Source organism: Sparus aurata, chromosome 15 (assembly GCF_900880675.1).
Source record: "Sparus aurata chromosome 15, fSpaAur1.1, whole genome shotgun sequence".
NCBI classification, from domain to species: Eukaryota; Metazoa; Chordata; class Actinopteri; order Spariformes; family Sparidae; genus Sparus; species Sparus aurata.
In genome coordinates, this window is record NC_044201.1 from 31,026,659 (window position 1) to 31,041,869 (window position 15,211).

At 41.1% G+C, this 15,211-nt stretch overlaps 1 protein-coding gene across 1 annotated transcript; it reads left to right on the top strand.

The window, feature by feature from the left end:
• Positions 1-474: 474 nt before the first annotated feature.
• On the top strand, positions 475-8,760 carry LOC115597162 (NLR family CARD domain-containing protein 3-like). The gene is made up of 9 exons (XM_030442897.1): positions 475-1,283; positions 1,366-1,482; positions 1,823-1,901; positions 3,040-3,268; positions 3,408-5,205; positions 5,298-5,471; positions 5,914-6,087; positions 6,241-6,287; positions 7,869-8,760. The coding sequence occupies exons 1-9, from the start codon at positions 1,144-1,146 to the stop codon at positions 8,441-8,443; spliced, it is 3,333 nt and encodes a 1,110-aa protein (XP_030298757.1). The 5' UTR covers positions 475-1,143; the 3' UTR covers positions 8,444-8,760.
• Positions 8,761-15,211: the final 6,451 nt, after the last annotated feature.

Genomic DNA, 15,211 nt, shown 5'->3' on the forward strand with positions numbered 1-15,211 from the left:
ATGGTGTCTCTCGCTCAACGTATGAGGAACAAGAAGAGGTTGAAAGTCGATGAGTTTTGAAGAGGATTTGAAGCTTTTCCCATTTGATTCAATGTTAAATTTTTTTGGGAAAAAGCTGAATAGCTGAAAAAGGTGAAAAGTTGAAAAGCAGAGGGTTGAAAGAGCTGAAAAAGCTGAACATTTGAATATTTGAATGGTTTGAATAGCTGAACGTATGCTGAAGTTATAGCAGAATGAAATTTGAAAAAATCCCCATAAGGATGAATGGGCAAAATTTTGCAGAAAAAGCTTAATATTTCCAAAAGTATAAAAGATTGAAATGAGAAAAATACAAGCAGTAATGTCCTTAAAAAGCTGAACATTTTGATATTTGAATGGTTTGAATAGCTCAAGATTTGAAGAAGGAGAAGAGTGCTGAAAAACGTACGGAAGCTGGAATAATAATAACTTTAATAAACACCAGAAGAACAATAGTGTGAATGCTTGCAGCATTCACACTAATAAGGATCCCTCCTCGCTTTCCGCGTCTTCTGCGGCGACTGTTGCGAGGTAACCAACAGGAGAGACGCTGTGGATGTGGCGGCGGCGTCTTTGATTGTCCATCAGAGCCACAGATTGGTAACATTTCGAAAGAGTCACGAATATTAATAAGTGTCAGACGATCATACACCTGCGGTGGTGAAACAATCCGTGCAACAAACAGCAGGCACAAGGAAAACAGCAACACACTCAGCAGAGGGAGACGGCCAGCCAAACACAGGGGCGCCATCTTTATCCATACACTGAATGAATAATAATAATAAATCTCCCTGACAAAGAGAAGCAGATGATATTCACAGACATGAAGATGGAACCACACATTTTCAAGAGCTTAATGAAAATTGAAAGGACAGTTACCAATGTATGTTCTCTTAATCGTTTATTCTAAACGTCTCCAATCACTGACTGATGTTCTGACTGGATAAAGTCAGTCAAACAGAAAGGAAAAGAAACATGAAGTGTATTTCTTTTGTCTTCAAATAATCCAGAAGACTGAATGTGAATGTGTCTTAAATAAGAGCCGACAACTGTCAGTTTATCTATTGAGCTGAAAGAGTGTGTCCTCCAATCAGAGCTCAGTGTGTTTGTCATGTGATTGGCTGAATGATGAGAAGTCGTGTTGCTCTCCCAGCAGGTTGTCGTCACTGTGTGAAGGTGTGTGCTGCTATGAATCAGTGTGAGGAGACGGAGGAGCGAGTCCAACCCTCTAAAACTGGTCTGTGCGGAGACCATGAAGCTCCGAGGTGAGACCACTCTCTCTGACTGTCCACCAATCAGGTCACTCCACCATCAATGTAACGCTCTGAACTCTTTGTTGTATTGAAGACCAGAGCAGCACACACCAGACTCTCCTGGACCTGGACCTGGATCCAGCTGTGTTACCTTACTGAGCTATACGTCAATGGAGTATCCTCTTCTGTTTAGACAATCTGCTGATGAAAGGTAAATGATTCAACACACAATCACCTGTTTTTATCCAACATGCACATTTAACACATTTGAGTCCACTGGGCGCGTCTTGATGACCTCACGTGTGCGACGCTGTTTTGTTCTGTACACATGGCTTCATGCCACCAGGAGGCCAGGACCCAATGCAGAAGTGTGGACTGTGGGTAAGACATCGAGTAAATCTAGAGACTGACCTGTGACAGGATCACGCCCTCAAAATAAAAGACTGATGGACTCCACTGCAGGGTTCACTGTTTTTCGTGGACTTTGAGCTCGGGTTAGTCTCAGTGTGGACAAACATAATGTAAGCTAATTCTTCATGATTCATTCGCAGAGTCGACCAAGAGAGCTCACAGGTTCCCAGTGGTCAGTCTGCCCGACAACATCTAACACACCTGGATTACATTTTTAAGGTCTGCACATTTACAACTACTACATTTTACAGAAGCCCTGAGGGCCAAATGAGGTGATCTATTTTTGTAAGTCTGATCTAAATAGTTTGTTTGCAAAAAAAGGTCAGATAATGTGAAGTAAAGAAGTGAGTCTTATTTTTTTCTGGTTTTTTTTTCTCAAGGGAAGATTTTTAGGAAGAAAGATCTGAATGTTGAGAAAAGATGTCAGATGTTTTAGCAAAGAAAATCATAATTTTTAGAAAATAGTCTGAATCTTTAAAAAAAACTGACACTCATTTTTTGGGGTAAAAAGTGAGATTTCTTTTTTTATTTCTGTTCAACACTTTTTTTCAACACAACTGGAAAAAACAAATCAACTTTGTTTTTGTCAAGTGAAAGAATTTGCTCGTGTTTTTCTTCACCTAGACAAAAAAGGACAGTCTCGTTTTTCTTCTCTCCTTTTTACTTTTTGAACACTATTTTTTGTCAATGACTTTTTTTCTAGGTGGCAAGAAAAGAGTGAATATTTTTCAGTACACTTGGTGCAGACCAGGTGAAGCAAAACATCGGAAGAGCGCTTTATTTTACCTGAAAAAAATTCACCAGTTTTTAGTCACCAAGAAAAACTTTCACCTGAAAATGTTTTTATTGTTTATTGATTTGATCTAAATATTGTGTGAAAAGTGTGTGAAACGGGCTGGATATATGATTTTTTTGTTTGTTCATGTTTCAAACCAAGTGAAACAAGGACATTTCCAGATGATTATTCTATGTGTGACATAAAAAGGAGAAGAAAGTGTCATGTGTGATTTGGCAGGTGTGTGTTTTTAAATGCAGCTTGTGTATTTATGAATTGAGGAAAAAATGCCACAACAATTTTTGGATATTACTTTGTCTAAAACATGGAACTTTTTTTGAAGACATTATTTTTAATAATCCCTGAAGAAAACTTTTTTTCAACCATTTCCTCAAATCAAAACCATACAAGAGAAAACTATTTAAACCACACTTGGAAAATAAATCACCAGAAAAAAATGCCTCTGGTTCCTCAGAGCTTCTGTAGCGTTAATATGTATTCTGTTCACGAAAATCTCCACGCTGCACTTTCCAAAGCAGTCCAACATGGATCTTATGTTTGGTTCCATGATTTCTGTTCCAGCTGCTGGAGGACAATATTGTCACTTTTGTGAAGAATGAGCTGAAGAAGATCAAGAAGGTTCTGAGTTCAGATTTTCCAGAATGCTTAGAGAGTCAGGAGGAGGAGGATGTGTTGGATGGTGAGGAGGAGGAGAAGAGGAGGAGGAGCAGCAGAGAGGCCTTTCTAAAGATCACACTTCACTTCCTGAGGAGAATGAAGCAGGAGGAGCTAGCCGACCGTCTGCAGAGCAGTAAGAGGATTTCTCTAAATATTTAACAAGCTGGATACATGAGACTGTTACTAATGTCTCAAAAGACGGAACCAGCACATATTATACTCAGAGTTTGAGGAGGTTTGATGTCAGAATATTTTCTTGTGTGTTCATTCAGGTAATCCTCTTGGAGTTTGTCAGCATAAACTTAAATCTAACCTGCAGAAGAAGTTCCAGTGTGTGTTTGAGGGGATCGCTAAAGCAGGAAACCCAACACTCCTTAATCAGATCTACACAGAGCTCTACATCACAGAAGGAGGGACTGCAGAGGTCAACGATGAACATGAGGTCAGACAGATTGAAACAGCATCCAGGAAGCCAAACAGACTAGAAACAACAATCAGACAAGAAGACATCTTTAAAGCCTCACCTGGAAGAGACAAACCAATCAGAACAGTGATGACAAAGGGAGTGGCTGGCATCGGGAAAACAGTCCTAACACAGAAGTTTATTCTGGACTGGGCTGAGGACAAAGCCAACCAGGACATACAGTTCACATTTCCATTCACCTTCAGAGAGCTGAATATGCTGAAAGAGAAAAAGTTCAGCTTGGTGGAATTTGTTCATCACTTCTTCACTGAAACCAAAGAAATCTGCAGCTTTGAAGAGTTCCAGGTTGTGTTCATCTTTGACGGTTTGGATGAGTGTCGTCCTCCTCTGGACTTCCACAACACTGAGATCCTGACTGATGTTACAGAGTCCACCTCAGTGGATGTGCTGTTGACAAACCTCATCAGGGGGAAACTGCTTCCCTCTGCTCGTCTCTGGATAACCACACGACCTGCAGCAGCCAATCAGATCCCTCCTGATTGTGTTGACATGGTGACAGAGGTCAGAGGGTTCACTGACCCACAGAAGGAGGAGTACTTCAGGAAGAGATTCAGAGATGAGGAGCAGGCCAGCAGCATCATCTCCCACATCAAGACATCACGAAGCCTCCACATCATGTGCCACATCCCAGTCTTCTGCTGGATCACTGCTACAGTTCTGGAGGATGTGTTGAAGACCGGAGAAGGAGGAGAGATGCCCAAGACCCTGACTGAGATGTACATCCACTTTCTGGTGGTTCAGTCCAAAGTGAAGAACGTCAAGTTTGATGGAGGAGCTGAGACAGATCCACACTGGACTCCAGAGAGCAGGAAGATGATTGAGTCTCTGGGAAAACTGGCTTTTGATCAGCTGCAGAAAGGAAACCTGATCTTCTATGAATCAGACCTGACAGAGTGTGGTATCGATATCAGAGCAGCCTCAGTGTACTCAGGAGTGTTTACACAGATCTTTAAAGAGGAAAGAGGACTGTACCAGGACAAGGTGTTCTGCTTCATCCATCTTAGTGTACAGGAGTTTCTGGCGGCTCTTCATGTCCAACTGAGATTCATCAACTCTGGGGTCAATCTCCTGACAGAGAAACAAAAATCATCCAAGAAGTCTGAAACAAAAACAGAAGAATCTGCAGAGACACGACTCTACCAGAGTGCTGTGGATGAGGCCTTACAGAGTCCGAATGGACACTTGGACTTGTTCCTCCGCTTCCTCCTGGGTCTTTCACTGGAGACCAATCAAAACCTCCTTCGAGGCCTGCTGACAGAGACAGGAAGTAGTTCACAGGCCAATCAGAAAACAGTCCATTACATCAAGGAGAAGATCAGTGAGAATCGCTCTCCAGAGAGAAGCATCAATTTGTTCCACTGTCTGAATGAACTGAACGATCGTTCTCTAGTGAAGGAGATCCAACAGTACCTGAGATCAGGAAGTCTCTCCACAGACAAACTGTCTCCTGCTCAGTGGTCAGCTCTGGTCTTCATCTTACTGTCATCAGAAAAAGATCTGGACGTATTTGACCTGAAGAAATACTCTGCTTCAGAGGAGGCTCTTCTGAGGCTGCTGCCAGTTGTCAAAGCTTCCAACAAAGCTGTGTAAGTACAGAGATCTTTAGAGTAATTGTTAACTTTATAACAAGAATGATAAAGACAATCCACTTGTATGTTCCTTTTCACTGTTTCCTCAGACTGAGTGGCTGTAACCTCTCAGAGAGAAGCTTTGAAGCTCTGTCCTCAGTTCTCAGCTCTCAGTCCTCTAATCTGAGAGAGCTGGACCTGAGTAATAACAACCTGCAGGACTCAGGAGTGAAGCTGCTGTCATCTGGACTGAAGAGTCCACACTGTACACTGGAAAGGCTCAGGTCAGGATTCATTAACCATTTAAAGTCTAATTTTGTGCCATGAGGAAGACATCCAGACCAAATACCTGATGTTATCAAATTGTTTGATTTTATGGTTTGAGGTGTGTGTCATGCTCTTTATTCTTCCTGTCTTTGTTTTTTTTTTTTTTGTATTTGCCTGTGGTCTTCCTTCCTTCACTCTACTTCAGTCCTGTTTTGCTTATTCTGTCTCAGGTCCATTGTTGCTTCTGTCCTTTGTGTCATCCTGGTTTGTACTCAGTTCTTCTCGTTTTATGTTGCATGCCTTTGTTGTTTAGATTTCAGTTTAATGTTGGGAAAGCTCTCTTTTTGTTTCTTGAACCCGCCCTGACTCTTGCACTTAGGTTGTGACCAGGAAAAATATCAGCGATGATGTTAATGTGACCCCAGAGTAACTTTCCAGCATTGTGATGGGTGTTTGCAGGCTCTCAGGCTGTCTAATAACAGAGGAAGGCTGCACTTCTTTGGCCTCAGCTCTGAAATCTAACCCCTCCCATCTGAGAGAGCTGGACCTGAGCTACAATCATCCAGGAGACTCGGGAGTGAAGCTGCTGTCTGCTGGACTGAAGGATCCACACTGGAAACTGAACACTCTCAGGTATGAAGAGCCTTGTGTTTAATTATTAATATTCTCTCTGAGCCTCCTTCTGAACAACAACTCCTTCTTTGTTTGTCCATTATCAGTGTTGGGGTAGTTACTCGAAAATAGTATTACTTTTTATTTTTTTCATTACCTCTCTCCTCCTGTCAGGATGGAGCCTGGAGGAGTCCGATGGATGAGAGCAGGTCTGAAGAAATGTAAGTGTGTTCTTAATAGGGATGGTAATAGTGACCAAAAATATCATGGTTATCGGTATACCATGGTATTTTTTTAAATGTCTTCAAAATGTTGAATAAACACTGATAAATTGAAATAATTTCATCAAGCTTTATATTTAAATATATTTATTATATTGTCCAAATCCAAAACCTTAACAAAACACTTGCAAAATCAACATTAAATAATTATAAAAGAATGTATCAAAACTGTGCAAAATAGGTCATTGGCTTTTGACTTTCTGTTTTTGAAACGTGTCCTTTAATGTCTGCGTTACAGAGGTAGAATGAGATGTAGCGGCAGCAGCACTCGATTGGCCAGCAGACCCTCTCTTTGAAAAAAATTAATGAGAATGTCATTATTAATTATTACTGTCACTGTTACTTAATATTAAGGGTGCAACCAACAGATCACAAAACTCACACTTTAGATCATATCACTTTTGTGAGGAACAGGTTGGATCATTTTTAGATCAAAACAAGACGGATTATTGTTGTTAAATGAATTATGAATACTCTATTTTGGCTCTTATCTCTATCTAGACATTTGTTATATTCACCATTTTATATTATTCTTTATATATAGTCTATTCTACCAATAATCCACAAGTATTATATATTTCAGATATTACTTATATATATTGGCTGTCTGTCTCTCTGTCTGCCTGCTCGTCTGTTGTCAATGGACTCTGTCAGTCTGATTGGTCAGATGGTTGCTGAGCCACAGGTAGACGCTGCTCAGGTGAATGGAGCTGAGATGAAAGTCAGTCATCTCAGTCAGGTTGTATTCACTAACTCAGTCCACCCAGTACGTGTTTGTGTCAAATCCTCCTCACTGCAGCCTCGCTGCATCAATATTTGGGGAATTATTAGGTCGACTTTAAAAAGTGAAATCTACAGTTAATAAGCAGTTCAGATAACGTGCTAAATCATGGATCAACTTCGTTCAGTTTTACCACTATCTGGTCAGTTTACATTAGTGACAACAGCAAATTAGACAGAGAAAACTCGACATGCACATATATCATGCAACCAAGCTTAAGGTTTGCTTACCTTGCATTCGCTGAACAGTTGCGGGTGATGGTCGTGAAGTGAAAGTAAGTAAATTGGAGGTGTTGCTGCCCCTCGCAACAACTTTCTTCTTGCAGCTCCTGCAGATAGGGCTGCCATCCTCGACCAGCTGTCCCTGAGCATTCTTATAATAACCAAAATACGCCCAGACTTCAGATTTGGTTCTCTTTGAAGGCGGAAAAATGCTGTGAGGACCGCTACTATCATGTCCTCCCTCTGCCATGTCTTCTTCACTACATAACAAGCGCACGTTGCACACTGCGCATGCGCCGCGGTTACCATGGTAATTAAAACTTAAACGGTAACCTTCACCGTCGGGAATTTTACCATGGTTTACCGTGACATCGGTAACCGTTACATCCCTAGTTCTTAAATTCAATTCATGAAAACCGTTCAGTTTCAAACTGTGACATCATTCATTCAAACATCTGACGGCAATAATTAAACAGATGATAGATCAATAACTGCAGCTGTGTCTTGTTTCTCCATCAGATTCCTGTGAACTCACAATTGACACAAACACAGTAAACAGAAAGATCAAACTGTCTGACGACAACAGGGAGGTGATCAACGTGGAGGAGGAACAGTCATATCCTGATCATCCGGACAGATTCGACTGGTGTCAGCTGCTGTGTACAACTGGTCTGACTGGCCGCTGTTACTGGGAGGCAGAGTGGAGAGGACATGTTGACATATCAGTGAGTTACAGAGGAATCAACAGAAGAGGAATCAAATATGACTGCAGGTTTGGAAGGAATGATCAGTCGTGGAGTCTGGAGTGCTCTGTGGACGGTTACCATGTCTGGCACAACAATGCAGGAACATCCACATCCACATCCACATCCACATCCTCCTCCTCATCAGTCTCTAACAGAGTAGCCGTATATGTGGACTGTCCTGCTGGCACTCTGTCCTTCTTCAGAGTCTCCTCTGACTCACTGATCCACCTGCACACATACAACACCACGTTCACTGAACCTCTTTATCCTGGATTTGGGTTCTGGGCTGGCTGGTCTGGTTCAGTGCGTCTGTGTTTCCTGTCAGAGAAAAGTGAAGAAGTCAAGTGAAGAAATCTTTTTTTCTGGTGATCAATTCTAAATCTAGATCTAAATGTTTTCCTCTGCTGTGTTTATGACTTGAGAACTGGTGGGAAAAAAGTGTTGCCAGGATAATCTATTTATTTTTTCTTTGTGTGAAAAACAAATTGTGGCTGAAGGGTCATTTGTCTCAAGATGTTACACAACCTGCTAACTGTGTTTCATGAATGTAAAATACAGCCTTTTTATTTTCCTGAAATTTGTTTTTTTCGTTACATGAAAAGAAAAAATTTTCCTGAGAAAAAATTATTTGTCTGAAACAAATAAATGTATTTATCTCCCGAAAATGTTATTTCCTCTGTTTGTTAAAGTATTTTTTTGGCCTTTTTATGGCTTTATTGACAGTACAGCTGAAGATATGACAGGAAACAGGGGGAGAGAGAGGGGGAGTGACACGCAGCAAAGGGACCCAGGCCGGGAGTCGAACCTGGGTCCGCTGCAGAGCCTCAGCACATGGGATGCGCGCTCTACCAACTGAGCTTAACGGCGCCCCTTATTTCCTCTGTTTAACATGAAAAAAACTTTATTTATTTATCTGCTTTTTATTTGCAAATGAAGACATTTTTGCATCTGGTGATCCATTTCTAAATCTGATCTAAAAATCTGTTTCCTCTCCTGCGTTTATGACCTGATGGTTTTAACCAGTTTAACCAGAATAATCTTTATAAAATACTTTATTTCTTTTCACTTGTGAAGCTAAGTGATATTGTTTCCCGCACGCATGGCCTAAAAATTGAATCTCAGATTTTTTCACACCAAACTCGATTTACGATTTTAATCGATTTTTTTTTCTTCTCAAGAACAAACTTCAGATTACAAAGAAATTATTAAAAGCATTGCTTTTATTTTAATGCTATGATTTACAACAAATTTGCCCTGCCACTGTAAACAGTGCAGCTTCAAACTCACTTGAAAATTATATAAAAGTGCATCCTTTTGAAAAGACCGTGTCCCTTTTTGATAAAATGCTTTTGTAAACATATTTAACATGTCAGATTGCTTGCTATTATAAAAACAGATCAGTTTCCATATTGGTATTGATAAAGTGTTAACATAACTTTCATTAAATACTTAATTCTGCAAAAGGTGCCTTTAGTTTACAAAAAAGTATTTTATATCCCTGAAGATATGTAAACTAAATTAAACATCTGCAGGCACTGCATAGTAAACATCACTGTCTGTTTTACACATTTTTGGCCAGGAACACGAGCCTGTCTGCTTCCTCTGGCTCGAGGCCCCGTTGTGGCTTCGTAACACAAACCTGGGGTCAAACATTTTCGGCATGTGGATGAACCTCCGGCTTCTCCACTGTATATACGAGCAGCATGTCTTTATCGATATGCAACGTGACTGCATCTGTAACAACTGTCCACCTTTCTTCTCATACGGGACATAATGATTAAATGATTCTGCTAATGTTGGCTGCTTTATAGCGGATACGTGTGGGCTGCCGCGGTCTGTACATCTCGTAGTGAACAACAAGTGTCCCACTGTGATCCAGGCGTCTGTTTGAGATGCTGAAATAAATGGTTCGGTCCGCTGCCTTTAGTTGCAACAGCCTTTAAACAAACTTTTCAGCGGATGGTGGTTTGTTCGAGGTCTGGCGCTACAAAACCAAGCTACTAACAAGACAGTGCCTTTTTAGGAACAAACTCTTTGCTCGCTGTATGTTGTGTTTGTTTCTCTGTGGAAAGACAATGCGGGGGGAGGGCGAATCCCACTATGAACTACGGGAGTTAAATAAAAAAATCGATTTTCATTTTTTAAAATCATTCTAAACCAAAAACTCGAATTAATCGATTTTGCCGATTTATCAGCCAGCCCTAGTAAATTCCCATACAAATCTAGGTGTAAAAAGGATTTTTAGTTTCCATCTTTAATTATCTGATGTACGCCTGAAGTTTAAACCCACTCCTCTCATGAGGATCCAGCAGCAGTTGCAGTCAAACACTCATGATTATGAACAACACGAAGGTCAAAGGCCATTACATATAAAAAAAAAGACTGATGGAAAGAAGTTGAGAAAAACAAACGCAGTGCTTTTTATCCAGAAAAAACACTGCTGTCCTGTTTGTTTTTGTTTACAGGTAAGTGTTTCTCTCTACAGTACGGCCGCGGCGTTAATGTTCAGTCCAGCGGCCAAAGAGGTGTCTATGTTTCTGTATCTTTGATCAAACAGGGAGGCGGTGTGCTGATGTAACCCTCGTCTGCTCTTTGATTTAGTTGTTTATGTTTTCATTATTATATCTAATATATGTCTATTAAACATCCAAGTCTTTTTATTATCTTATTTTTTTGTTGGTAGGCATGAAGAGTTTTTAGGATTTGAGTTCAGAGCAGTTGTTGTTGGTTATAATATAGATAAATACAGTGTATGTAATTTAATTTGAATTATAATTTTCTGGAAATTCAAATAAAAAAAAACAACTTTTTGTTGTTTTTTTTTACGTCAGAGCACAATTTGTGGCAGAACTCAGATGCGCACGTAACGTTACTCTGCCAAACCTGTGGATCAAATGTCTGCACTGTGGAAATATTTTAAATTAGAAAGCAAAATTAGTCCAGCGGCAACATCTAACATCTGCAATAGGGCTGCCGCTATCAAATATTTTTAGAATCGAGTATTCTACTGATTATCCCATCGATTAATCAAGTAATCTTATAAAACATGTAGCGAGCTTGCTGGGAAAAAAGTCTCACGAGACAGATCTTTAACGTCAACGCAGATCCCAACCCACTTACCCAGCAACGTCTTAGGACCGCAGCTTTATTCATTACCTTCTGACACAAACATTTGATGAACATCACCACCTGCCCTTCATACTCGGCCATGGTCGCACAGTGCAAAATCTATGTCTGCCAATTCAACATCACACAGCCTCAGAACACAACAGGGCACAATAACAACACTCTGAACATGTACAGAAAGCAGCACAACGAAACGTATATGAACAACAGTCATGAGCACTTGAGAATTCGCTCCCATGAGTCTTTGTGCCATCAGCACTCACCGTCTGCAATCAGTACTCCCCCAGTCACTACAATAATCCCTATTGTTTTTCAAAGGATTATTATTATCAGGGGGCCAAGCCCAAGGGGCCGAGGACCAGCGGTGCTAGGAACCCTATTGTAATTGTGAAGATTTTTATTTTTCTTTCGCTAAAAGTGGTGCTGCAGGCTAAACCGTGCCAGGGAGGGCGGTGCAATTTGGAGGGTTGGTCCAGACTCCTGCACGTACCTCAGACACAAAAAAATACATATATCTGCCTGCAGGGGGCGCTATAACGCGTTTTTGCCTATAACTCCCACACCGTATGTCGCACATTCAAAAACCTTGTATCCCCAGATTCCCTGAATGGAGCTGAATCACTTTGTAATTGGCCACGCCCACTTCCGCCTTGAAAGTTTTTTCAAACTGGAAAACCTACTTTTTCGAACTCCTTGGGATTTTGTCCAATCTGCGGGAAACTTGGCACCTACACTCTTCAGCTGGACCTGATCTAAAATCATCAAAAGAATTTTGCTCGGTCAAAAAATTCGCAAATTATTAACAAACAAATTTCTGGAGCTAGCTATAAAAATGTAAACTGTTTGATATTTCGGTCAAACTAAATGCTATTAACACCAAATTTGAGATCCTTGGTTGCCATGAGACTGGGAAGGGATGCAAATTTTGGCCACTAGGGGGCGCTAAAAATATGGGAAGTTTATGTCTCCTGAACGGCTACACCAATTTTAACGAAATTTGGTCGGTATGATGTAGGGCCAATCCTGAGCCCATATCTTGAAGGTGGTCATGACTGGTCAATGTGGGCGTGATGTAGTACAACAAATCCAAATCGGCACACATTCAGCCTTTTGCACTTCCGGTGCACTTCCCATTACAGCGAATACCATGGCTCAGACGTTGGTCTGTGTCCTCACTTTTGCCCCAAGCCCGTCATCCTTTGGGGCCAGTTTCCATGGGCTCTGCGCCGGGGGGGGGGGGCTTGGCCCCCATTCATAACTGCTTGCAGTTCTAGTTAGGGCCCGAGCAGGTAGACGTGCAAGGTCCCTATTGTAATCGGAAGGAAAGACATTTTCTTCTCCAAGTTTGACTGCAGTTTTGGATGCCTGAACATACCCAAAAACTCACCAAATTTGGAATACACGTCACATCCGGCGAAAATTACGATCCTGCATTGTCACTGGGCGTGGTCCTGACCTGCGGGCTATGTAGCCCCCTAATGTTCTTCCCTGCCTTCCACATGCGCGTAGACAAACGAAATTCGGTACGCAGATTCCTCATGACCAGACGCACAAAAAAGTCTGGGGGGCCTATACTGTCACTCCAACAGGAAGTCAGCCATTTTGATGTGTGGCGGCATTTTTCCCAAATTCATGCCTACTTTGAAAACTATCTTGTCCTAGAGCTTAAACACCACAGTCTTCAAATTAACTCAATTATCATCTTCATGCCCTGAAGAACAAAATTTATGGAAATCTTTCAGCTGCGACATACTCTAGTGGGCAGGACGGTGGAAACCATTTTTTTCTCTCGCCGTCAAGCATCGAGGCTTTATAACTTCAACATACAATTTCCTATCCACACCAAGCTGCTCATAAGTGTAGAGGAGTCATTCCATTTAAATGGTGCATTTTGAGTCCCCGTCACCTCTGCAAGTGTATTTTATCTACTGGGTCACAAAAATTTATATTTTAACAACTTAACATATACATTAAAATTTCTTCTTTAATACAGTGTAAAAAAAACATTAATAACATTTTATCTTTTATGAGGAATTGTATTGTTTTTTTGTTGACACCACCTATTTTCTCATGTCCCTATTGGCCTTCAATGAAAGTATACTTAGAATATACCAAATAAAACTATAAAAAAGCCTACACATTTTGATATAAACTTAAACATCTATCTGTGCTTATTCGTTAGTGATATTTTTTTTCAAAATTAATTGATTATTATTCATTAAAATCACATTATTTAGTTCTGTACCTGAGTAACCCCTCAACCCCGTAACACAAATGATTCTCCCCCCATAAAAACAATGGTATGATCCATATGAGCACGTACACCAGGAAGTGACATCACTCAAGTCTTTTGGACAACAGGACACCAAAGACAGCCAAGTGGCTCCCTTCGTTTACTTTATTTTGGTCATTTATCTTGTGACACTGTGGTCGTCAAACTCAATGACTCAACACCGTCACATGAAAAAAAGAGAGAAAACTATTACTTATGAAAAAAAAAAAAACCATTTCAAGAATACATGCTAATTCTGAATGTCATGCATGGCATATGCTCTCTCTCTGGTATTCACTATGTACTGCGGTGGCCATTTTGTGCAAAAATCACAACCCCGTCACACTCAACCCCGTTACGTGTTTGAGTGTAACGGGGTTGTGAGATTGTGACGGGGTTGTGATTTTAAGACTTCGGTTGTTAAGTTATCCAATAATTGAAATTAATTATTATCATATTTGATAAACATTCTTTTACCACATGCATGCTGAATGTATATATATATATATATATATATATATATATATATATATATATATATATATATATATATATATATATATAAAATATGTTCCGTGTTTAAGCTGTGAGTAAAGGCCCCCACACACCGCCCAGACTCAAACCAACAGCCAACTGCCTTTATCCAACCACTCTGTTGCCTCTTGTCTGACCCGTACAGCAGAAAAGTTGCACTGTACACACCACTTGGACGTGCTGCCAGCTCCACAGTAGCGTGTATGTTCCACGCTTGCGCGAGATGCGATAAGCGGGTGGTGCTACATGAAAACGGGAAATGACGGAGCGGCGTGCATAGAAAAACAAAGCGCACACAGTATTCCGCCCCTCCCAAATATTACACTGATTAGCTAGCACACCGCCAATCAGAATGGTTGCGTTCTTGCCATATGACCAATCAGAGAATCCAATGGCTCAGACGGACAAAAGCCAACCTCCTCAGACTTTGCATGTTGAATCGGAGCAGACAACATCCGAAAGCTTCCAACGCAGCTGAACACACCGAACAGATTTGTTCCAACCTCATCCGAGTCTCCCCAAACGCTTCAGACGTTCCTGCCTTAAGATGGCAGAGAGGCAGAGGAAGTATCTGGCACGCCTTAAAACTGATCCAGAAAGAAGGGAGAAATACCTGCAGAGTGAACCGAGACCGAGTCTGTTCCAGTCTGAGGAGATCCGGATACGCGAGGACAACAAACTGGAATCGGAATCTGTGGATGTCCGTGTGTAGCTAGCTAGCGCCGGCGCGTCCAAAACCGGACTTACGATAAATAATGTCCACCAAGCTTTTCCCGAACATTTGCGTCACATTTGCTTTGTATCTGGTGCAGGAAGAAACGGTAAAAACAGGCTTTTGTCACGAAAGTGTCCACAAGCAGCAAGTGTTTGCAAGCAAGAAAACACGTTCCTATTGGTGGAAAAAGGCACCACACCAACCAATCACAAACTTATATGGCAAACCATGTGATTTAGTTGCTGAGGAACAGGGGAAGTTGTGGGAGGGACGCCGGCAGAAGAGAGACAGCAGTGGTGACGGTGATAGAGACAGCGATAGAGATGGCGAGTTTTTAGAGTTGAGAGATTTGTGACATATAGCGTGTTTGGAGTGTATAGTTAGTGTGTAATGTAGTGTAGTGTGTAGTGGAGTTGTTTTTTTGTGTTGTGAGTCAAAACAATGAGGAGACTGCTGAATGTTGAGCAGG